The sequence below is a fragment of the Salvelinus alpinus genome, chromosome 19 (genome assembly GCF_045679555.1).
Source record: "Salvelinus alpinus chromosome 19, SLU_Salpinus.1, whole genome shotgun sequence".
NCBI lineage: Eukaryota > Metazoa > Chordata > Actinopteri > Salmoniformes > Salmonidae > Salvelinus > Salvelinus alpinus.
This window is the reverse complement of record NC_092104.1, coordinates 30,359,936-30,385,376: the sequence shown is the minus strand read 5'-3', so window position 1 is coordinate 30,385,376 and position 25,441 is coordinate 30,359,936. Positions and strand designations below refer to the sequence as shown.

At 43.6% G+C, this 25,441-nt stretch overlaps 1 protein-coding gene across 3 annotated transcripts in view; it reads right to left on the bottom strand.

Annotated features, from left to right (window-relative positions):
* Positions 1 to 657: 657 nt before the first annotated feature.
* LOC139545343 (protein phosphatase Slingshot homolog 1-like) overlaps positions 658 to 25,441 on the bottom strand; it is a 75,338-nt gene continuing 50,554 nt past the window's right edge. For 2 of the 3 annotated variants that reach the window (XM_071353002.1, XM_071353004.1), the window contains 13 exons: positions 16,001 to 16,101; positions 12,870 to 12,934; positions 12,241 to 12,362; positions 12,003 to 12,071; positions 11,643 to 11,708; positions 11,051 to 11,245; positions 8,882 to 8,975; positions 8,485 to 8,613; positions 8,062 to 8,108; positions 7,701 to 7,847; positions 7,068 to 7,268; positions 6,182 to 6,893; positions 658 to 6,025 (listed from right to left, as the gene is read on the bottom strand). In XM_071353002.1, coding sequence (XP_071209103.1) covers positions 4,895 to 6,025; positions 6,182 to 6,893; positions 7,068 to 7,268; positions 7,701 to 7,847; positions 8,062 to 8,108; positions 8,485 to 8,613; positions 8,882 to 8,975; positions 11,051 to 11,245; positions 11,643 to 11,708; positions 12,003 to 12,071; positions 12,241 to 12,362; positions 12,870 to 12,934; positions 16,001 to 16,101 — 3,079 coding nt within the window. In that variant the 3' untranslated portion in view covers positions 658 to 4,894. The remainder of the gene's footprint in view (positions 6,026 to 6,181; positions 6,894 to 7,067; positions 7,269 to 7,700; positions 7,848 to 8,061; positions 8,109 to 8,484; positions 8,614 to 8,881; positions 8,976 to 11,050; positions 11,246 to 11,642; positions 11,709 to 12,002; positions 12,072 to 12,240; positions 12,363 to 12,869; positions 12,935 to 16,000; positions 16,102 to 25,441) is intronic. The other variant, XM_071353003.1, reaches the window with a different exon arrangement.

The following is a 25,441-nucleotide window of genomic DNA, read 5'->3' as shown; positions in this document are numbered from 1 at the left end:
TCCTCCACGTCTCCTGATGTACTGGCCTGTCTCCTGATAGCGCCTCCATGCTCTGGACACTACGCTGACAGACACAGCAAACCTTCTTGCCACAGCTCGCATTGATGTGCCATCCTGGATGAGCTGCACTACCTGAGCCACTTGTGTGGGTTGTAGACTCCGTCTCATGCTACCACTAATGAAAGCACCGCCAGCATTCAAAAGTGACCAAAACTTCAGCCAGGAAGCATAGGAACTGAGAAGTGGTCTGTGGTCACCACCTGCAGAACCACTCCTTTATTGGGGGTGTCTTGCTAATTGCCTATAATTTCCACCTGTTGTCTATTCCATTTGCACAACAGCATGTGAAATTTATTGTCAATCAGTGTTGCTTCCTAAGTGGACAGTTTGATTTCACAGAAGTGTGATTGACTTGGAGTTACATTGTGTTGTTTAAGTGTTCCCTTTATTTTTTTGAGCAGTGTATATTGTAAGACAGTGATTATGAAACCACATGCCTCCTCTCCCTGCTGAGTAACTGCGTGTCTGTTAATTAGCAGATAAAAGGCTATGGTGTGGTTCTTATTTTTCTCAAAATACCAACAGTAATAGTTTTGAGTTATGACATTGTATTCAAAAGCCACATGTTTTCAATTTGAGAATAAACAAACATACTTCTGTGATATGAAAAAACATTTATTTTCATAAACAGTACATTTTAACAAATGTAAAAAAGTGCATAATGCATTCAAACTACAGCAAATGTACAGTACCAAAAATCACTGCATACTTAATGGTAACAAAAAACAGTGGAGAAACCTATCGCTGTGATCTTTCTGAAATTGGTTTGACTTTATGCCTATAAGAAGCTTCATAAATCATTAGTGATATGAACACTCATCTATCGGTATGACACTATGCGAGTATGCGGATGATCCTACGGTCTCTCTTCTGTTTCTCCCAAAGGTGCAATACATAAGATGTAACAGATTACAGATGCAAATAAATGATTAATATACAAAATGAGAATCATGATTATGTCAAACAGCTTCAATGGTGTCTATTTAGTGACACCCATAGACACCCATAGATATAACCTTTGTGCTATCCCACATTTCAAAGAGCACTAACAATTTGGAATCAAAATCCCATTTTGGAAACCCTGATGGACATGTGAATGGGACAAGGAAGAGAATATTGATTTATTCTCTTCAAACCAAAGAATGTACTGGAAGGTTCAAAAAAGGAACCACAGGCTTCAGATTCCTGTTTCACACCTTGGTCTATCGTTAGAAAAAAAAAAAAAAAATGAAAATGAAAAGAAATGCAGGGCCACTGTTCTACTAAAGAGGAAGGGAAGTCTCGTCAGTGTCCCACTCCCATCATGTATCAACCCTACCATCCAAATCCTCTGCAATACTGGCAGCACCACACACACACACCACACACACACACACACACACACACGTCACACAGCTCTATGACTCTGTTGTCACGGCTAAGGCACTAGTGTGTGTCCATAAATCAAACCTAAATGGAAGTGGACTAATAGCTCAAACACTCATATAGCACTAATGACCTCCAGTCGCACTGTGTGCAGCATCAGACGCCAAGTGGCAACCTAGATGGGGTTAACGGCACCACACTGGACAACACACCCCACAACACAGGTTGGCATCCATTGTGAAAAGAGTCTAGATTGCCGTGCATATTACATAATGCACACACACACCATAGGACAGCCCTGCTGTCCAGAGATGTTGGCCTGGCACCTGGGAAGCAGGTCCATCGCTCTGTTCTCTACATCTAGTGTGCAGCAAGAAAGAAAAACAGCAACTAAACCCTCATCCTGAAATGGAAGCAGCAAGGGTATAAACTGGGGAGAAACATTACAGAGCCATCTCTACAGTACAGAGGTCCTGTATACAGTATGTGCACAATCACATCAGTGTTTGCGTGGCACACCAAATACACACTTATACACAGTATCATGGTAGACATGTCTTTTGACGTACAATGACAGAGGCAATGTTCAGCTAATTTAACACTTTCTTTGAGGTCAAGATTTTAGTGGTAAGTGGCGGTTTGGGTTATGCCCAATAGAACCAAAACCTTTTAAAAAAACAAACAAAAAAAAACAGGCAACTGACACATTTCAATAAAATAGCATATGTACATACATACATACATACATACACAAACACACAGCATAAGTGATTCAAACTGGAAGGACACTGCTTGCAGTAAAACAGTGTCCGCACAGGAACTGGAGTCATTGGGAAGAACTAAGTCTGTGCTCTCCATATTAACAGACACGTACATACAGTACTATACAGCAGTATATTCTGTAACGTCATCGACTACTGTACATACATATTTACATACAGTAAATGCATCATGTGCTCTCATACGTGGGAGAAATGCATGTGCAATATGAACCTATATATAAAAAAAAAACATAAATAGTTCACAGTAACCATTCTCATGCACAAACATACAAATACTGAACTTATAAAATAATTTCAAAAGCAAATATTTGACTGCAACATTGTAAAAAATAAAAAATAAACGGAAAAAAAATAAATCTATGGCAAAGTAGCTAGATGTTAAATTAACAATTTATATTATTTTCAATTATACACGAAGACAAGCTGAGTGGAATGAACGACATGGAACGTGAAATAGTGGTACACTTTTCAGGGGAGCAGTACTGAGACAGGGAGAGAAAGAACAAGGATGGAAGTGGGTAGACATCATGGATCTCATGGCCTCATGCATAAGGAATGGTGTGACCCTCCAGAGTCCCGCAGAGGAAAGATGAGAGAAGCCGTCTCTGGAACCTAAAGAAGACTTTGTACGACTCCCAATGCAACTGCTCACAATTTTGATTCTGCAGCGCAACTCAGTTCAAAGACCAAGTCTCAGATGCAATAAAGGGCATGATTACAGACAAGCGTGGATCAACAAGCAGGTACAGAGGGAGAGAAGTTCTATTTTATCTTTATTTAACTAGGCAAGTCAGTTAAGAACAAATTTTTATTTTCAATGACGGCCTAGGAACAGTGGGTTAACTGCCTTGTTTAGGGGCGGAACAGATTTTTACCTTGTTAGCTCTGGGATTCGATGATGCAACCTTCCGGTTACTAGTCCAACGCTCTAACCACTAGGCTACCTGCCGCCCCTATGCTCAACTTACAAAACTGACCCAGAGCAGTTTGAATAAGATTAGCATTCAACGTAGCCAGCAGTTATCCAGAAGCAAAGCAAAATCGCAAGAGGGTTCTGATAGGGGACTCCGATCTCAGAAAGGACCTCTACAAAACACTGGTAAACCCAGGCCTAGACACAGGCTAATGGGAAGGGAGGGTAGTAAAGGAGCTGCAAGATGGCTTTCTCAGCCCCATTGCTATGTCATATGTTTCCCACTGTACTGTTGCTGAATCTCAGGTGAGGTTTGGCTGTTGAGTGTCCAGACATTGGAGGCTCAGCAGATTTAAGATTATAAACCAGACAACTATGGACTACCCTGCACTCAACATACAGCCAGCAGAGATCCGATACGGCATGTGAGCCTCTCACCTGACAGGAACAGGTCTGACAGGAACAAGTCTGTAGAACTGCTTGAACAAAATGAAAAGCACCACATCACCGTGGGGTCAGAGGTAGAATGGTCCCAGAAGACTCCTGGAATTATATGTAGACGTTCTGCCACAGGTAAAGGTTGGAAGCTTGGAGGATATTATAGCATGACGGAAGGAGGAATGACTTTTGTTACAGAAGTGGAATCATACTGCAGTACTTACAGGGAGGGCTATGGTTTTTTTGTTTTTTATTATTTTGGGATCTGAATTGTTTGAAAATGATTTGTGACATCTATTTGGCTCATCCCAAAATTATTCAAATCCCCAAATACAAAGCAGGCTCAGAAGCAAAGTAAATGGATTCTATGCCTGTATAATTTACAATCACATTTCTAATATCACATCGTTAGTAAACAACCGACAACCTGGAATGGATCATCTGTAACACAGCGGTGAAAAGAGGAAGAAAATGTTTCAGCATACCAACTCTCCAGGACCATTGTGATGTCACACATTTGACCTATCACATGACAGCCATTGTCCTCCAAACAACATACTGCACATCAAATGAATGGTGCTTTGTGTTATGCCATGTTTATGGTCTCTGTAAGTGTAATATTGCTTACTGTAAAAATGTTTACTGAAGCTAAAATAGATGAGCAGTGCTAAATACAGCATGGACAACCAAACCCTCTTCCCCCCCTTTGTTTTCAGCACATGGTGAAACTTCAGCAGATGAGAGAGAGAGCAAAATCAATATCATCTGATTATCAACTCTAAGACAGCAACTAAGCCAATCAACACAATTTGTACCATTAACCAATGGTAAAGCAAACAGAACATTGAATAATAAAGTCTATGTAATCTCCACTGCTTGTGGAAGGCAGGGTATATATAGAATGGTGATGATAATGTGGAGTATGGTGGTGATGATGATGATAATGACGAAGCTGTAATTTTGATCTCTGGAAAGCTAGAAAGGCAGAGGACCAGGAATGAAAATAGCTTTTTTAAGTCCTGATGGAGACCAGGTCTTCTGTACGAGGTTCATCTCCGCACACACATTCATTGAGCTCCATGCAAAAACAGTCTAACCAAAATACCATCTGGATTATGGTATAATATTTGGATTGTTTCTTTTTTCTTCAATATGATGTGGATTTATATTAATATATATTATTCAAATGTTTATTTATATATGTATAATTCTATATATACACACTTTTATTTTATTTTAAAGACTATCCCTCTCCCCTCTCCAAAATCTGTTACCCTCTCCAGCTCAGAGTGGGGGATGGAGGGATGGGTGGAGGAGTGTCCCTCCATCCTTCCTGTCAGCTCCTGGCCCCCCCGGGCAGTGCTCTCTCTGGGCTGGTCTGGTCCCTCTGTGCTCTGGGATGAGTGGAGGTGAAGGTGGAGGTAGAGGAAGAGGTGGAGGTGGTGGGGCACTCCCATTCTCGGCCTGGCTCTGGGGAAAGAGAGCGGAGCATGAGGGTGCCAGCGTCCGAGGAGCAGACGGAGCACAGGTCTTCAGAGGAAAAGTTGAGGCTGCCCAGCTTGGCCAGTGAGTTAGAGCGTTTGAGGCTTGAGGGCACGGTGAGGCCGGCCAGCCGCATGCGAGTCTCGATCTCCTGAGCCCTCTGGCGCACCAGGCCGGGTTTGCCCCTCACACTGCGGATGCTGTCACTGCTAGAGCTACGTGTCAGTGTGGAGCCGTGGGGGGAGGAGGTGGGCGTCAGCACCCCAGATCCCACTGCCCCCAGCAGGGTCTCGTTAGGCAGAGGAACCACCAGAGGCTCTAGGCGTACTGGGCATGGTGTGGAGGACTTGGGGAAGTCTCCTGGGAAAGCTGAGAACTTCCCCTCCACAGGACTGGTGCCCTCTCTGGCCCCTGAGCTGGGGGTTTCTGGAAGCTCCAGGGGATGAAGCCCCTCTAGGGACAGACCTGACAGCCTCTCCAGCCTCTCTGCCCTCCGGCGGACCAGCCCTGACCTCTGTAGCTGCACTAGAGTCTCCTGCTGCTGGGCTACGCAGCAGGCCACCGCCGGCCTCTCCTTCTCCAGGCTCAGCAGCTCTGGGACAGCCTCAGAGACCCCTAAAAGCTTCCCTTCCTCACCCTCAGACTCACCCTCCAGAATGCCAGCCCTGTCCTCAGATATCAGCGAGTAAGTGGAGTTCTTGGCATCAGGTAGAAGTGTAGAGGACGGGGCAACACATTTGGCACAGTCACACAGCAGGCTACAGGGGTGTAGCAGGCTGGGGGAACAGGGTGTGTCGGGGGAGGTGAGTGGGAGCGTGGGACTGGGGACCTCCACAGAGACACTTAACCCCACACCTCTCCCCAGTGTGCTAAGGCAGAGATCGGCGTCCTGGGTCAGTATCTCCACTCCATGGCTGGGCTTGTCGTCTGATCGAGAGAGGCCTGAAGGCTTGACTGGGTGAGCAGGTTTGGAAGGAGCAGTGTCCTAAACAGAGGGGAAACAAGAAGTCAGAAACAAAGAATATCCATTACTCTTTATGAGTTCAGTTATCTATTTACCATGAGCTACTACATATACATATGAATTGGTTGTATATTACAGAGACAGAAGACACCATAATGAAAACCGCTCCACACTTACATTGAGGCTGAACAGGGTATTAAAGTGGTTGTTATTGTTGGAGTTCTGGTTCAGGGTTACCAGGTCCAGCCCATTGCCTTCCTTCTCTCCCTCCTCTTCCTGAACCATCTCCACCTCTCCTTCACCATCCCCTCGTCCTGCACTCTCCCCTCTTCCTCCTGGCTCTGCTAGTGCCTCCATCTCTGCCTCCTCTTTCTGCGCCTCCTCCTCGTCCTCCTCCTCCACGGTGCTGAACTCCAGACGTAGGCGCAGCTCCTCCAGGGGCTCTGGTCCTCGGCAGCAAGTCTGGGCCGCTGTCCCCTCCCCAGCCTGACCAAAGTGGGTAAGGCCTTCTCGCCCCCCAAAGGCCTCGTCATCCAGCAGGGCGTCCCGCTCCACGTCCTCTATCTCTATGAAGACTCGCTCCATGTCCAGGAGGGGCGGAGCGCGCACCGGCGTGGAGGGGTCACTGTCCAGGGCCGAGTCAGACAGCCTGCGAAAGTAGTAGTTGTTGTAGGCGGGGTCCACTTCCAGACTGACCATCCTGCAGGGGGAGAGGGGACGTACCGCCCCCTTCTCCCCCAGAGCCTCCTCACAGCAGGGGGACATCACCGGTTCAGGGGTTTGATTACCTGGGTCCTCCCTCCCACAGCACTGGGCCTGCTGGCCCTCAGGGAGGTCGCAGTCTGGGTCGGGATGGTCGGGACGCCACAGCTTGTTGTGACGTTGCTTACTGAAAGTGGACAAAAGGGAGGTAAGGAGGAGCATGGGAGATACTCTCAGATACTACACATAACATACAGAAAAATCTATAACCTAGGGCCGTATTTCAGTGCTTTGATCCCTTGCTGGGCTTCCCTAGTCGATCTGGGCTATGGTAATTACAGAGGGCGTAGTGTGACTGTACCTGGCGTCCAGGATGCCTTCGTACTCAGCCAGCTGTCTCATGAAGCCTGCGTTGGGCCGTGTGATGCTTCTCTTCTGCTTGACAAAGTTGTAGGCCTTCTCCAGCGACCAACCATACTCCTTCATGGCGTAGGCAATAACGGTGGAGGCCGAGCGGCTGACGCCCATCTTACAGTGGACCAGACACTTGGAGTGGTTTTTCCTGGTAGGGTTAACGCAACATGAATGCAGAGTAGTTAGGAAAATCAGAGTAGAATCCTCTGCTAGTTCTGTCACTCAGACGAAGATAATGACAGCCTTTGGGTTGCTAGTGGTAACCATCTTCAGCTCCCTTCTCTAGGACAACTTGATCACAGACAGTGGCACACAGCCTCGTGTCACTTTAATTACATTCCAGTCAAGTCACTCACAGTTCTCTGGAAGCTACTATTACTGTACCTCATTTGAAAGCAGCAGAAAGATAGTAAGTACCACGATGATAGTAAATATAAGAGCCACCTATCTATATGTGTGAATAAAAAGAGTATTACACAGGAGTGTGTAATGGTAAAAAATTGCTTGCTTTATCAGCTCTGTCTCTCGCTATCTCTGTCCTTCGGTCACTCTTACCTGTTTCAAGTCTAACAGGACTTACTTTGCTTTAACAATGAAGTTGTAAGTCTCGTTCCAGTGGGCCAGCAGGTCTGTAGTCTCCTCGTCATAGACCCGTATGTTGTGGTAGGAGAATGTTCCTGGGAAGAAGTTATCTATCTCCCTGGTGACGTTGAGGATATAGCCCACCCTGGTAAGGAGACGGTTATTGCATGAAGACAGACAGACAGACACTATCCTCATAATATCCTGACATACCAATGACCAATGTTTTATAGATTAGGGTTTTATCATGACAACCTTTGAGCCCAAAAAATATATATACAAGTCCACATGAGCCAATAAATAATAAATTTTATCGAATAGAAATGTTTGGAAGCTAGCAAAAGGCTAAATTTATTTACCCAGTGTCCTGAAGCTCCTCCAGATTGGAGGCATTCCATTCAGATCCCTGCAAACAAATGTGGAAAAATGTTAGACTTAACATATAGTTATGACATTTATAGCGATGGGCTGTCCAAATGTTGCTCTTCCAGGGTACTTCTCTGCTAGCAGTATCAACCAAATACCATGGCTTCAGTAGGCCAAATCTCATTGAGACAAATAGATCCTATCTCAACCAATGAGAAACTCTAAAATGTACTCGATCAATCAGATTAAGCAGAGTTTGAGTAGCTCGAATGCCAGTCTGCTTGTGCTTCTTGTCACTCGTTGTCATGCCAATGACAACAACAGTGTTTGCAAGAACACAAACAGATATGGGAACAGGCCAGAGTTTGAGCATTGCCAAGCAGTTCTGGATGGGAAAATGTTGCCAGGTGACTAACCAAGTAGAGGTGGTCAAAGATGAGTGTTGCCTTGTCCATCTGGCCCAGGATCAGCAGCATCTCATTGTCAATGAACTCCTTGTACTGCATCAGGTTACAGCTCATATGCTGCTCCAGCTTTGTTCGGATCTGACGGGACAGCACAGTCATTAACTCCCAACCATTTTATATTCTACCGTTTCTCCTTGTAATATTACTGATTACGGTTTCAAATATATAAATAATGTCAGACCGAAATTGCCTGAAGACTACACTACAAGTCATTAAGGCTGTATTAAAAATATGTTTATTTTTAATACTTCATCCTAAATGACACCCTATTCAGTGGTCCCTGGTCAAAGTAGTACACTATAAAGAGATGGCACGCAGTTCATGTTCATGTCTCCCCTCTGTTCACCTGTTTAGAGGTGACATTCTCCAGATCCTGGAACATCATGATGCTTCGGAGTTTGGCTTTGATAAGGCACTCGGTCCGCTCCCTCTCTGTGGGCCTGCATCAGCGGACACAAACGCAGAGGTTTCATCAGCACACTACTCTACTCTCTGTCAAAGGGTCAGTCAGAACCAGCAGCCCTCCAGGACCAGCACACATTTCATATACACTATATATACAAAAGTATGTCGACTCCACTTCAAATGAGTGGATTCGGCTATTTCAACCACATCTGTTACTGACAGGTGTATAAAATCGAGCACACAGCCATGCAATCTCAATAGACAAACATTGGCAGTAGAATGGCCTTACTGAAGAGCTCAGAGACTTTCAATATGGCACCGTCATAGGATGTCACCTTTCCAACAAGTCAGTTCGTCAAATTCCTGCTAGAGCTGCCCCGGTCAACTGTAAGTGCTGTTATTGTGAAGTGGAAATGTTTAGGAGCAAAAACGGCTCAGCCGCGAAGTGGTACATTTACATTTAAGTCATTTAGCAGACGCTCTTATCCAGAGCGACTTACAAATTGGTGCATTCACCTTATGATATCCAGTGGAACAACCACTTTACAATAGTGCATCTAACTCTTTTAAGGGGGGGGGGGGGGGGGGGTTAGAAGGATTACTTTATCCTATCCTAGGTATTTCTTAAAGAGGTGGGGTTTCAGGTGTCTCCGGAAGGTGGTGATTGACTCCGCTGACCTGGCGTCGTGAGGGTGTTTGTTCCACCATTGGGGTGCCAGAGCAGCGAACAGTTTTGACTGGGTTGAGCGGGAACTGTACTTCCTCAGAGGTAGGGAGGCGAGCAGGCCAGAGGTGGATGAACGCAGTGCCCTTGTTTGGGTGTAGGGCCTGATCAGAGCCTGAAGGTACGGAGGTGCCGTTCCCCTCACAGCTCCGTAGGCAAGCACCATGGTCTTGTAGCGGATGCGAGCTTCAACTGGAAGCCAGTGGAGAGAGCGGAGGAGCGGGGTGACTTGAGAGAACTTGGGAAGGTTGAACACCAGACGGGCTGCGGCGTTCTGGATGAGTTGTAGGGGTTTAATGGCACAGGCAGGGAGCCCAGCCAACAGCGAGTTGCAGTAATCCAGACGGGAGATGACAAGTGCCTGGATTAGGACCTGCGCCGCTTCCTGTGTGAGGCAGGGTCGTACTCTGCGAATGTTGTAGAGCATGAACCTACAGGAACGGGTCACCGCCTTTGCATCTGCATCTGGTAGGCCACACAAGCTCACAGAACAGGACCACAGAGTGCTGAGGTGCGTAAAAATCGTCTGTCCTCAGATGCAAACACTCACTACCGAGTTCCAAACTGCCTCTGGAAGCAACATCAGCACAAGAACTGTTCGTCTGTATCTTCATGAAATGGGTTTCCATGGCTGAGCAACCGCACACAAGCCTAAGATCACCATTTGCAATGCTAAGCATCGGCTGGAGTGGTGTAAAGCTCGCCGCCATTGGACTCTGGAGCAGTGGAATTAGTGGATTCGGCTATTCTCTCATGCTTCATCATCTGCAGTCCGACGGACGAATCTGGGTTTGGCGGATGCCAGGAGAATGCTACCTGCCTCAATGCATTGTGCCAACTGTAAAGTTTGGTGGAGGAATAATGGTCTAGGCTGTTTTCTTGGTTTGGGCTTGACCCCTTAGTTCCAGTGAAGGGAAATCTTAACGCTACAGCATACAATTACATTGTATAGTGTCTGTGCTTCCAACTTTGTGGCAACAGTTAGCGGAAGGCCCTTTCCTGTTTCAGCATGACAATGCCCCAGTGCACAAAGCGAGGTCCATACAGAAATGCTTTGTCGAGATCGGTGTGGAAGAACTTGACTGGCCTGCACAGAGCCCTGACCTCAACCCCATCGAACACCTTTGGGATGAATTGGAACGCCGACTGCAAGCAAAGCCTAATTGCTCAACATCAGTGCTTGACCTCAATAATGCCCGTGGCTGAATGGAAGCAAGTCCCTGCAGCAATGTTCCAACATCTAGTGGAAAGCCTTCCCAGAAGAGTGGAGGCAGTTATAACAGCAAAGGGGTATCAACTCCATATTAATGCTAATGATTTTGGAATGAGATGTTCGACAAGCAGGTATAGTTATTTTATATTCATTGGCAATTTCTGTTGACTCACTTGTCAACAAACATGGTGGGGGAGTCAGGCCTCAAGGTCTCCAGGTCTCTCATGGCATTCCACTCATTGATGCAGCTCTGCTCCGAGGCGATGCAGCTCTCATAAAAGCCCATCCAGGTAAGGGCCATGCCCCCAGGGAAGTAGTTGTACCTGCGGGACACCTCACACACCTTGTGGAGGATCTGCAAAGCCGACCTGGGACAAGGGTTAGAAAGAGACACTGGTCAATAGTGGGTCAATTAATCTTTAATCAACCATATTTGTTAATCTGGGAGAAAAGAGGTGCAGTATTTTCGACCTATAAGCTTTTAATGTGTATTGAGCTGATTCACATGAATGAATGGCATGCATTTTAAACTGTATATCTGTAAAGCACTTTGTGACAACTGCTGATGTAAAAAGAGCTTTATAAAATACATTTGATTGATTTATTGTTGCATGCACCTGCATCTCTACCCCACTAGACGGCAAAGTGAGTCAGTATGGAAATGCCTCAACAGTGTGTTCTCAAGTCAGCAGCCAATTCATTGATGTGGTATTGCTTCAATAACAACAATGTATTAAGCAGTCATTCCTACGGTTGTATACTCACCACATGGCCTGTACAGACACAGGTTTGAAGACATGATTCCGGCTCACTGTGTTCACACTGAAACCCCTGAGGGAGACAAGACAGGCGATGACCCTCCCTGATCACACACTGATTAACACCCAGTAACCACTACTTCAACATAACTGGCTCTATCAAAACACAAGTCATTTTAGGTCATTAGGCTGTGTGAAAGGAGAAGGTGATACCTGTATTAAGCTCAGTATCCTTTTCTGTACAGGTATTCAAGTTATTACAGTTTTAACCAAACAGAGCTGTTTCTCCCCTGAATGGACAGCAGGGGGCTGCCTGACTGATGGGACAGATATAGAATAGTTGTATCTCTATGGGGGACTCACTCACCCGTCTCCATCCAGATGGATCTTGGTGTCACTCCACAGAGGCAGCACCATGCCAACGGAGCAGCTTTTGCTGGGAACAACACACACAGACACGTTCCCAGCAGATCAACACAACATCTGGTTTTACGTTCCAAAACAACTTCAAATGGAGATGCTGCTACAACAAGGGTCTAACATCTGCATCAAAGACGACCATAGCAAGTGAGCAGACACACGAGCCGGCCCAGACCCATACACACCTGTCCTTGTTGCTGAAGTCTATGCCCAGCAGGATGTTCTCCTCTGTGTCCTGTCGTCCGCTGGTGTACACCACCACCATGTAACGCACTCTGTCTGACCAGGCACTCTCCAACCGCACCGCCTGTAGCAGAGGACACGACAGCTTCATCAACTCTTTCACACCAACAACTAGGCTGCTACATGCCGCTACATGCCGCTACATGTCCATCCACCTCTACCAACATGTCAACCTGATTAAGTAATACAAATAGACTCTGAACATTGATGGTACACACAGCCTGACCCTGGGAAAATGAGCCTAACACCCATACAGTCCAACCATTACACACACACACACACATTCCAGTCCTCTAAAGTAATTTATCTCAGTCAAAAACAGTTTGTAAATACATGGGAGGCATAATTCCAATGGAGTGTGAGAACATAGTGGTTGGTAACAAACTCTTCATTTCACAGAAACCATGGAAACACTTGGTAATGCTCTCCTGTGCGCGTTCAAACATGTTCTCATGAGCTAATAATTACAGTGAGTAAACGAGAGTCTTAAGTACACAATAAAAAGCATTCAGGCAGTTTGCCTATGTCATGGTGCCAGGTGGTTAGTCACTGCACGTGGTGTGTCTCTTACCAGTTTGATTCGGTCCTCCAAGCGAAGAATGTTGATCATCACCTGCAGGTGCTGAGGTAAGTCTCCTGTTGAGAGAGAATAAAATAAAACATAAATACTAAAAGACTAACCATGACAACACCTGGTCGGTCAGTGCCATTATCAGATAGCATGGTTTTATGTGATTAGTCCTAGAAAAAAAATCTTGACATTTGAAACTGAACACTCATCATACCACATGACATCTTAATGTCATTGTTGAGTGAGTGAGTAAGTGCAGGTACAATGGGCTAGTGTCATGCAACAGGCTAAAGACACTTTCCTGCTTGTCATCTACAAATTGATCACCCACAACTCAGTCTCAGCTAACCATAAAACCACACCTAAACACAGCTTCTTCTCTGTCATGTTGGAATGTTTTGAGCCAATCATGCCAGGCTTGACGTAAGTTCCCCTGAGGAAGTGGGGTGAGAGAAAGGTTACGTACCAAATAGCACCGCATTCCATATGTAGTGCACTACATTTAACCAGAGCCTCATGGTCCCTCGTCGAAAGAAGTAGTGCACTAAATAGGGCTTAGGGAGACATTTGGGACGCTGACAGCCAAAGAGGGAGCTACTGGATAACGAGGGGTTAAATGACAAGCCTAATCACTGCAGTGATTATGAGTAAAGAGGGGCAGCCAAGTATGTGTCAGTCAAGGTGTTCTGACGACTGGCAAACAAACTATGTCCTCTCCTTCTGGGCAGCTTTAATTACAGCTGTCAGCGGCACGCTGGCTCTGGACATGTTCCCCTGCTCCTCTGCACGTTCAAACATATATTGCAGACACGTTCAGACATATATTAATTTACATGTATTAGTAGGTGAGTACTTTACTCTGCAACTGTTCTGGATCATAACAGCTAGGGGCTATTGGAGTTTCTCAGCTCAGCCCAATTCAGACACTCAGTCTCACTGTCAGATCGAGATAAATCTACTGAGACAAATGCTAATCTCTGCATTTGGTTTAGTTAAGGCCAAATTCAATTGACATGCAGGCATCTTTCTTTTTGTGCTGGCAGTTCTGCAAGTTTTTCACTAGGCAGTGTTTTCATGAGATATCTCCCGCCACTGTTACAGCTTTGAGAAAATATTGTGGCCAGCCAAGATGTTGGCCAACAATGGTTGTTTCTCAGACCGAAGGAACTGCACAGTGTGGATCAGAAATCAGTCAGCTCACAACCTGAGGGCACCGCTAAGTATTCTAACTACAATACGGCACAATGTTCACTAGCAGCGGGCTACAGGCCAATACGTTGCCCAAAGTCCACGCATGGGAGATTATCCTACTTGAAAACATTCTGTTCCATAGCAAAGAACCCAGAAAAAACCTGGCCTATTAATTTTCCACAGGCAGTACTTCCTCTATAAGAAACACATGACTGCATCCTCCAGTAACTCCCTACCAACACAAACACTTAATGCGGGCTAGCAGCCAATCCTGAATGTCCTGAAGTTCAGTCAATTCACTTGGTGACGCAAACCATTCCAAATTCCTATTGAATTCACTTAAACAAGGAAAACAACAATGAGAAACAAGTCAAACTTGAACAACAGTAAGTAAAGGGGAGAAAAACAGTGATATTGAGAGTGCATGCTAAGCTCTCCCGAGCAGCTGCAGGTTCTTGTCTTTAACCAATTAAAACCTCTGCCTCAGAATCACACCTGAAATATCATCCTTTACATAATACTGGTGGCTAAACACAAGGCCCTATATATGGTATACCATATGGATTTCATGACGTTGAAGCTTTGAATAGACTCTCGGATACATGACTACCACATTGATAACTGCCAGATGACAAACCCTCAGTGTCCTGTTTCGATTGATATGGAACACAAGTAGGCCTACTACTGAACACTACCAGCAGCCACATAACCTATTGTAGGCCTACTACTGAACACTACCAGCATCCACATAACCTATTGTAGGCCTACTACTGAACACTACCAGCAGCCACATAACCTATTGTAGGCCTACTACTGAACACTACCAGCATCCACATAACCTATTGTAGGCCTACTACTGAACACTACCAGCATCCACATAACCTATTGTAGGCATACTAGTGAACACTACCAGCATCCACATAACCTATTGTAGGCATACTAGTGAACACTACCAGCAGCCACATAACCTATTGTAGGCCTACTACTGAACAGTACCAGCATCCACATAGCCTATTGTAGGCCTACTACTGAACAGTAACAGCATCCACATAGCCTATTGTAGGCCTACTACTGAACACTACCAGCAGCCACATAACCTATTGTAGGCCTACTACTGAACACTACCAGCAGCCACATAACCTATTGTAGGCCTACTACTGAACAGTACCAGCAGCCACATAACCTATTGTAGGCCTACTACTGAACAGTACCAGCAGCCACATAACCTATTGTAGGCCTACTACTGAACAGTACCAGCAGCCACATAACCTATTGTAGGCCTACTACTGAACAGTACCAGCAGCCACATAAGCTATTGTAGGCCTACTACTGAACACTACCAGCATCCACATAACCTATTGTAGGCCTACTAGTGAACACTACCAGCATCCACATAACCTATTGTAGGCCTACTACTGAACAGTACCAGCATCCACATAGCCTATTGTAGGCCTACTACTGAACAGTAACAGCATCCACATAGCCTATTGTAGGCCTACTACTGAACACTACCAGCAGCCACATAACCTATTGTAGGCCTACTACTGAACACTACCAGCAGCCACATAACCTATTGTAGGCCTACTACTGAACACTACCAGCAGCCACATAGCCTATTGTAGGCCTACTACTGAACACTACCAGCAGCCACATAGCCTATTGTAGGCCTACTTCACCACTAATCTGTCTAAGCTACACATGTCTGGAACATGCTAATAAATCAGCCAGACACCTCAACTCAAGTTTTCCAGGAGAACAGGTAGAAAGTAGAGACCATTCAGACTACACAACAAAGTACCAGACAAAACAACCACAACAACACTGTCTGTAAGATGGATAGAGTAATGTCAAAAATTCAAAGTCTGAGTCTTGGGACCATTTAGCCACTTTGCATGGCAGCCCATGTGGTCCTGTCCTGTGGTTGTGTGGTAGGTACTCACCTGCATGTTTGTGGTGGGGATGTGCTTTCTGGCCCTGAGGACTGCTGCCCTGCTGCAGGAAGAGGGCAGCACCCTTCACCATGAAGAAGCTCTCGCTCAGGCTAGAAAAACAACAGATGGAGAAAGCCGTTAGAAACTGGATCATGCAACAATGTGGGCAGACTGAGCCACATGGTCACTCAACAGTTCAACACTGATATGTGAGTCAAACAGTTCCAGTTCTATAACAGAATCCTTACACCTTCTAGAGCGCTATGTTACAGAGAAAGTGAAGATGGGGAGAGAAGATAAGTTATACCTGGGACCAGACAGACAAGAAAAGTGTTTAATATAGGGCTTCAGGTCAGGAGGCCCAGACAGGCACCCAGTATTTCAGCCTCTAAACCCAATTGTAAAAGTTCAGCATTAAGCCAAGTTTACCCTCTTCACTTTTTAAGGCTAGGGGGTAGTATCCTGAATTCCAGATGACTGACGTGCCCAAAGTAAACTGCCTGTTACTCAGGCCCAGAAGCGATGTTATGCATATAATTGGTAGCATTGGATAGAAAACACTCTAAAGTTTCTAAAACTGTTAAAATAATGTCTGTGAGTATAACAGAACTAATATGGCAGGCGAAAACCCGAGGAGAATCCATCCGGAAGTTTTTTTATTGAGGTCACAGGCCATTTCAATGCAAGCCTATGGGATATTCAAAATAATTCCTCCCAGATTGCAGTTCCTATGGCTTCCACTAGATGTCAGTCTTTAGAGAGGGTTTCAGGCTTGTTTTTTGAAAAACGAACGAGTAGTTGTAGTTTTTCCAAGGTGTCCCTCATTAGAAAAGTAGTCTTGTTCCGCATGTGAATGAGGTGCGCGCTCTTCGTTATTTATCTTGCATATTGAACATACTATTCTCCGTCTTAAATTGTATCGTTTATTTAGATATTAGAGTACCTGAGGATTAATTAGAAACATCGTTTGACTTGTATGGACGAACGTTACCGGTAACTTTTTGGATTCGTTTGTATGCATGTTGAACGAGTTGATTAATGAAATCAATGGCGCCAACTAAAAGGACTTTTTTGGATATAAAGAGGGACTTTGTCGAACAAAACAACCATTCATTGTGTAGCTGGGACCCTTGGGATTGCAAACAGAGGAAGATCTTCAAAAAGGTAAGTGATTTATTTTATCGCTATTTGGGATTTTGTGACGCCTGTGCTGGTTTGAAAAAGTATTTTGATGTGGGGTGCTGTCCTCAGATAATCGTATGTTATGCTTTCGCCGTAAAGCCTTTTTGTAAATCTGACAACGCAGTTTGATTAACAAGAAGTTAAGCTTTTAAACGATGTAAGACACTTGAATTTTCATGTTTAATATTACGGTTTTTGTATTTGAATTTCGTGCTCTGCAATTTCACCGGATATTGTCGTAGTGGAACGCTAGCGGGACACCGATCCCAAAGAGGTTTTAAGAGGAGGCCGGAGCCTCAACCTACAGCAGCTATGAATCAAGCTTTGATCCTGAATGCTTATCTGGCCTTTTCCCCTGGCCTGCATAAGCTGCTGCATCCTGATGGGATCTGTCAGGTCTCTTCCGGCCCGGCCAAATGCAAAACAGACTGAATAATTAGCTGCAGTAGTTTGTAATGCATTCCTCTGAGCTACACACGCCATTTACAAGTCTCACCTGTCTAGGATATTATGTCCACCCTCTCATTGAGTTCCTGTGCATTCTGCAGGTGACATAACTAATTTGGCAAGGTGGTGGTGAAAAACTAAGTGAGGGCTGAAGCTGTTTTCTATGCTTGCGCCAATTATTCTCTTTCACTGTGCTTACAGAATAAGTCTCTCTCCAGGCTCGTAAATCCACCTGACAGCAGGGTGGAACATATACCCAATGTACCCTGTATGTGCAGTCTAGCAAACAGGCACGTCATTGGAAAGTACAGGTGTGATGAGAGCGACAGGAACAAAAACAAAACAGGAAAACTAGACAACACCAGAGCCTATGGAATAGGCGCATGTTAAATGTCTACCGATATCAGTATTTTAGGTAAGACAATAATGTCCTCCGAGCAACCAAAGGCAAAAGTCTGACTTAAAAGTAAACATTCAGAGATCACATATTTCAGCCCAGTAAGGGTCAAGAACCATCCCAGAGTCATTCCACCACCCACTTCCCCGATTGTCTGTCCCTGACTGGACTTCCTGTTTCCATGCTAGGAGGAGGAGGTCTTGCCCAAGCATATGATAACGCCGAAACAGGCTCTGCTTTGTGCCACCCACCCCCACCACAGAGACAGCGTTCCACAGTGACGGGCCCATAGGAGTGGCCGGCCGCTAATCACAAGTGCTTTTGTTTCACTTTGTCTTTTCTCCTCCCCATTGGGTCATTCCACCTCAAAATGCACAAGAAAGAGGGTTGACACCCACCATCGCAGATTGTTCTGAAATCGTTTCGGTTGTTAGAAATAGATAGCATTCCTGTAACCTTTTATTTAAATATATTAGATTTCTGAGGAATTAAATCTAATTGATTGCACCCATATAGGCCTTGTTAATTTATAGGACTCATATAATATTAAATAAATATACTACCTAACATCTGATTTGAACCAAACTTTTATCGAACAATGAGTTAGACATGACGAATCCGAAACATGGTCACGAATCACCCACACCCCATGCCAATCCCACCCTAACAACGAGTATACAGTATCAGTTCTCTATGTCTGACAAGTAGTAGGGAGCAGCTGCAGCTCAGAGTATAATTTCTTCATCCTATGTAATGTAATCCCAGTGAATTTGGGGGTGTTTTTTTCCCCGTTCAGAGAAATTAGTCAGACGTTGATAGGTTTATGTCCCATCCTAACAGGGGGAAGAGAAGAAAAGAAGAAAAGAAATCACTGGGAATATATTACATAGGATGAAGAAACAAAACTTAGAGCTGCAGCTCCATACTACTTATTAGACATGGAAAACTGAAACTATATACTTGTTCTTGGGGTAGGATTAGCGTGGGGATAGGGGGGGTCCGTGTGTGGCTTTTGGCCATTTCTTTGGATTCCTCATGTCTTACTCATTGTTCTAAAAAAGAATTGGTCCAAATAGGACCAATAAACTACATTTATTGAATATTATATTAATTTGATCAATTAAAATGGACAATTTGGATGCAATAAATTAGCTTAGTTTCTCAGAGATCAAACTATATTTCAACAAAATAATGCTGCAGGAATTCTAATCTTATCCGTTTCTAACTACAGAAAATATATCTGAGAGGGTGGGTGTCATGGCTTGCTGAAATGACCCTGTTTTGAGATTTATTAGGCTGTGGAGGCACTCCTGTCAGGGAATGATGAATATGAGGTAGAGCTGCAACTAGCTAAATCTATAAAAGATGGAGCACCTCCTTCAAACTTTAGGATTCTCTGTATGTGCTAGAGAATCCTCAAACACTTTTATACCTCAACCATCTAGCCTTCTTCAGCATAACCTGTGATATCTTGGCAGGATATCATTCTATTAACCCTATAGCATTCTAAAACTACAGTATTTCGCTCTTACTAAAAAATGAAATTAAAGTAATTATCCTATTCTCTATTCGATAGTACATATACATTGCATTCGGAAAGTATCGAGACCCCTTGACTTTTTCCACATTTTGTTACGTTACATACAGCCTTATTCTAAAATGAAGAACAAAATTACTCAATCTACACACAATACCCCATAATGACAAAGCAAAATCAGCTTTTTAAAACTGAAATATTCATATTCTATCTTAATCTATAAGGCAGGTGGAGTTGATAGTTTATGGTTGTGATCAGGGTGATTCCAATATTGTTTGTTTAAATCTTTCAAAAGTAAATAACTTTACTGACCATAAGTGGTCTGGTTGCACTACATGTAATGAGGACATGAATAAGGGGTCCTTATGGTATAACTGACCCCGCTTAAAAGAAAATGGTCAGGTTTTGAAATGACTATATGGCTGGTTTAAGTGAGACTAAGAACTTCTATTTAATCACTTTGATTCATTTTATTTTGGCAGGGGTCAGCCATCAGAGCACATAAGTAATAGTACAGTGCAGTCGGAAAGTATTCAGACCCCTTGACTTTTTCCACATTTTGTTACGTTATAGCCTTATTCTAAAATGGATTCAATCGTGTTTTCCCTCAATCTGCACACAATACCCCATAATGACAAAGCAAAAACAGGTTAAGAATTATTTGCAAATGTACTCAATATAAAAACTGAAATATACATTTACATAAGTATTCAGACCCTTTACTCAGTACTTTGTTGACGTACCTTTGGCAGCGAGTACAGCCTTGAGTCTTCTTGGGTATGACGCTACAAGCTTGGCACACCTGTATTTGGGGAATTTCTCCCATTGTTCTCTGCAGATCCTCTCAAGCTCTGTTAGGTTGGATGAGGAGCGTCACTGCACAGGTTTTTTCATGTCTCTCCAGAGATGTTCAATCTGGTTCACGTCAGGGCTCTGGCAACTCAATGACATTCAGAGACTTGTCTTGTAGCCACTCTTGCATTGTCTTGGCTGTGTGCTGAGAGTTGTTGTCCAGTTGGAAGGTGAATCCAGTCTGAGGTCCTGAGCGCTCTGGAGCAGGTTTTCATCAAGGATCTCTGTACTTTTCTCCGTTCATCTTTCCCTTGATCCTGACTAGTCTCCCAGTCCATGCCGCTGAAAAACATCCCCACAGCATGATACTGCCATCACCTTGCTTCACCGTAGGGATTGTGCCAGGTTTCATCCAGTCGTGACGCTTGGCATTCAGACCAAAGAGTTCAATCTTGGTTCCATCAGACCAGATAATCTTGTTTCTCATGGTCTGAGAGTCCTTTAGGTGCCTTTTGGCATACTCCAAGCGGGTTGTCATGTGCCTTTTACTGAGAAGTGTCTTCCGTCTGTCCACTCTACCATAAAGGCCTGACTGGTGGAGTGCTGGAGAGATTGTTATCCTTCTGGAAGTTTCTCCCATCTCCACAGAGGAACTCTAGAGCTCCTCTGTTAGTGACCATCGGGTTCTTGGTCACCTCTCTGACCATCTTCCATTTAAGATTATGTTCCACTGGGTTCTTGGGGACCTTCAACGCTGCAGAAATCTTTTGATACCCTTCCCCAGATCTGTGCCTCGACACAATCCTGTCTCGGAGCCCTACGGACAATTCCTTCAACCTCATTTGTTTGTGCTCTGACATGCACTGTCAACTGTGGGACCTTATATAGACAGGTGTGTTCCTTTTCAAATCATGTCCAATCAATTGAATTTACCACAGGTGGACTCAAATCAAGTTGTAGAAACTTCAAGGATGATCAATGGAAACAGGATGCACCTGAGCTCAATTTTTAGTCTTATAGCAAAGTGTATGTAGTTCTGTCCTTGAGCTGTTCTTGTCTATTGATGTTCTGTTTCATGTTTGGTGTGGACCCCAGGAAGAGTAGCTGCTGCTTTTGCAACAGCTAATGGGGATCCTAATAAAATACAAAAAAGTCTGAATAGTTATGTAAATAAGGTTTCGGTTTTTATTTTTTAATACATTTTCCAAAAAAAGTCTAAAAACCAGTTTTTGCTTTGTCATTATTGGGTATTGTGTGTAGATTGATTAGGAAAACATGTTAAAAAAATTATTCCGGCTGCAAGCCCGACACCGGGCACAATATGACAACAGCCACTTCAAGTGCAAGGCGCGAAATTCAAAATATATTTTTTAGAAATATTTAACTTTCACACATTAACAAGTCCAATACAGCATTTGAAAGATAAACATCTTGTGAATCCAGCCAACATGTCCGATTTTTAAAATGTTTTACAGCGAAAACACCACGTATATTTATGTTAGCTCACCACCAAATACAAAAAAGGACAGACATTTTTCACAGCACAGGTAGCATGCACAAAGCCAACCTAACTAACCAAGATCCATCCAAACTAACCTAGAAACAACTTCATCAGATGACAGTCCTATAACATGTTACACAATAAATCTATGTTTTGTTCAAAAAATGTGCATATTTGAGGTATAAATCAGTTTTACATTGATGCTACCATCACAGCTACCGTCAGATATAGCACCGAAGCAACCAGAGTAATTACAGACACCAACGTCAAATACCTAAATACTCATCAAAAACATTTCTGAAAAATATATGGTGTATAGCAAATGAAAGACAAAGGTCTTGTGAATACAGCCAATATTTCCGATTTTTTAAGTGTTTTACAGCGAAAACACAATATAGCGTTATATTAGCTTACTACAATAGCTAACACACAACAGCATTGATTCCAGGTAATCGGTAGCGATAGCACAGTTCGACAGATATATGAAATATCATCCCAAAATGGGTCCTACTTTTGCTGATCTTCCATCAGAATGTTGTACAAGGGGTCCTTTGTCCAGAACCGTCTTTGTTTGGGTTTAGAACGACCTCTTTCCCTCTTGAATTAGCAAGCACACTGGCCAAGTGGTGCTAAGCTCTCCATCCTGAACAAAAGCAGACAACGCAACACGCCTAACGTCCCGAATAAATTTCAATAATCTAATAAAACTATATTGAAAAAACATACTTTACGATGATATTGTAACATGTATCAAATAAAATCAAAGCCGGAGATAGTATTCGCCTATAACGACGGCTTTCCAGAAGGCGATTCCAGGTCCAACTTCGCGCTTTCGAAAAAACAGGAAATGGCGGACTACTCATTCCAAGAGGATTTATTCCACTTCAGACCAAGATAATCCACTAATTTCTTCTCTCACTTCCTCTTGACATCTAGGGGAAGGCGTATGACGTGTATGTATACCAATACGTATCATGCCCATTTATAGGCAAGCCTTTGAACAGAGACCTCGATTTCAGAAATCTCACTTCCTGTCAGGAAGTGGGCTGCAGAAGGAGTTCTGTTTCACTCAGAGAAAAAATTCAAACGGTTTTAGAAACTAGAGAGTGTTTTCTATCCAATAGTAATAATAATATGCATATTGTACGAGCAAGAATTGAGTACGAGGCCATTTGAAATGGGCACATTTTTCCAAGTTACTCAATACTGACCCTGCAGCCCAAACAGGTTAATTTGATCCATTTTAGAATAAGGCTGTAACGTAACAAAATGTGTTAAAAGGGGTCTGAATACTTTCCAAATGAACTGTACACTGCTGTATGATCAATTGAAATAGGCTGCACGCATAAAACACAGTGAGAAACCACAGTGAGAAACTGGACGATGTGTTGAACGTGAATCTTTCTCTCCTGTCATGTAAATTACCAGCCCTATGTCCACCACCATGAACCACACTCAGACAGTCTAATTAACTAGCCTCTGCCCTGGTGTCTCCGAGCCTCCGGCACTGCTATCAGCTTCTCCACTAAAACCAGGGCTAAAAATATATCAGCTATCACAGCAAACAAAGACAGTGACAGAGACTTGCCAAATAGCCTCAATGATCACTTGGAGTACCTATTCTTCTAGGACAGGAAAGACCGGCTCTTGATTCTGAATGAGCAGAATTCATACAATCACAAATGTATAACTACTATTAGTATCAGGCTTGTAATGTGCATGAACTTGATCGGACCAGTGTTCATTTAGGCTACTCATTTTTTGTTGTTGAGTGTACTCACATTTAGTCACATTTTTGTCATTTGAATAATGATTGTCTAGTTATTGTCAAAATTACTAAAACAGTGGGACATTTTAGTCAACTAAATGCCCTTTCATTTTAGTCACATCACATTTGTATTGCCTCATTAACTTATAGTAAACATAAAATTTTCCATGTGCACAAAACATACATAGCCTTGTCCTACCAACATTTTTCTGCATAACATCCTATTCTCTTCCCAACAGCAGAAATATGAAAGATAAAATAATAATATTACATTATATAAGAATTATCTGCCTAGTTAAATAAAACATGTAAATTAAAATTCCAAATTCAACATACATAGATAGATACTGCACATTACATACAAAACAGACAGACAAGTGCAGAGAGAGCGAGAGAGAGAGAACAATCACAAGATGGTGCCACAAAGTAGGCTATTGGCAAAGTAGTATGGGTTGCACACCTCCATCACACAGTCAAGTCATTGCCACTGTTATGAACGTTCCACAGACACCAGAGCCACATTGATGTCCAAAGTAGAATGGGGGCTTATGACTGTTTCGCACAATGATGTAGTCGAGTCAATAAACCTCGAGTCCCAAGTCTCCTGTGCTCAAGTCCGAGTCACCAATGGTCAAGTCACAAGTCCCTATGGCTGAAGTCTGAGTCCCAGTGCTCAAGTCCTGGTCCATGTGTTCAAGTCTAAGTCACTGGGTCCACATCAACTTAAAAAAAAAAAAGTTATTTACCCAGTCAGCTAAAGCGTAGTGGCAAGAGGAATTTAGTCAATAAATTGTCTTCTATCCCTTTTCCCTTCTTTCTGTGCCACCAAATGTTTGCATATAGGCTACTGGTAATGTTACCATGGCCACGTTGAGATGAAAAATTCTCAAACATTGCAGATAGAAATTCCATGAACAGGGCAGACTTTATTCCTTATTCAACATGTAAGAGGCATGTTTGTTCTACATTGCATATTTCTATCTGAATGTTCCATACATTGCGTTGTGTTGAATGTGCCTCAAGTTGTAAAGCTATAGCTAGCAAATGATGCAACATGAATGAACAAGGTGTAGCCTAAACAAATGATTAACGGTCCAGTCCACAAGTAGCCTTGTTTTAGAACGGCCCGCGATATGCTTTATGAATGTAAAATGTACCACGCCATTGTACAATAGAAATAAATAACGTAGCACCGGTATGGGTCATGTCTTTTTAACGGTAGCCTACGGGCTAGAATCAAACAGTTTTTTCTAAGGAAAAGATGGAAATGTATCTACAGGACCTGTATATGAAATGCAGTGGGAAAAGTAGGAGGGTTGATCGAGACTAGAAATTCAAAGAGACTACTTTTCTATAGCCTACTCAGGTGAGAGAAAAAACAGCAAGACTTTTACTATTAAACTTAATGGTGTTTTTTACTTCATAAAGCAGCTTGTGTAGGTACTAGAAGGTTGGTGGTGTCTGGTTAGTTAAAGTGACGCAGGAGTGTCGTCTGCACGGTGTATATAATCGGAGCCGGAGCAGAGCCTGTCTACCTACACTCATCGCTTGCTCCCTGCAGCTCACCAGTTGATGTAGGCTGTGTTTGCCGGGTGTGACGCATCCTTCCCATTGCTGAACAGAACTGCGCTGCGCATCTGTGCAGCTAATATTAATTGTGCTCATCACTGAAAAGCTCTCAATCTCTCCAAAAATTATTGTCCAGTCCACTTAGTCAGATTTTAGCCACAGAGATCATATTGGCCCGTCTTAGTCAATTGAAATGAAAAATCACTTTGGTTTAGGTCGTTTTTTTCTAGGTCTATTTAGTCAGTTACAGTCTCGTC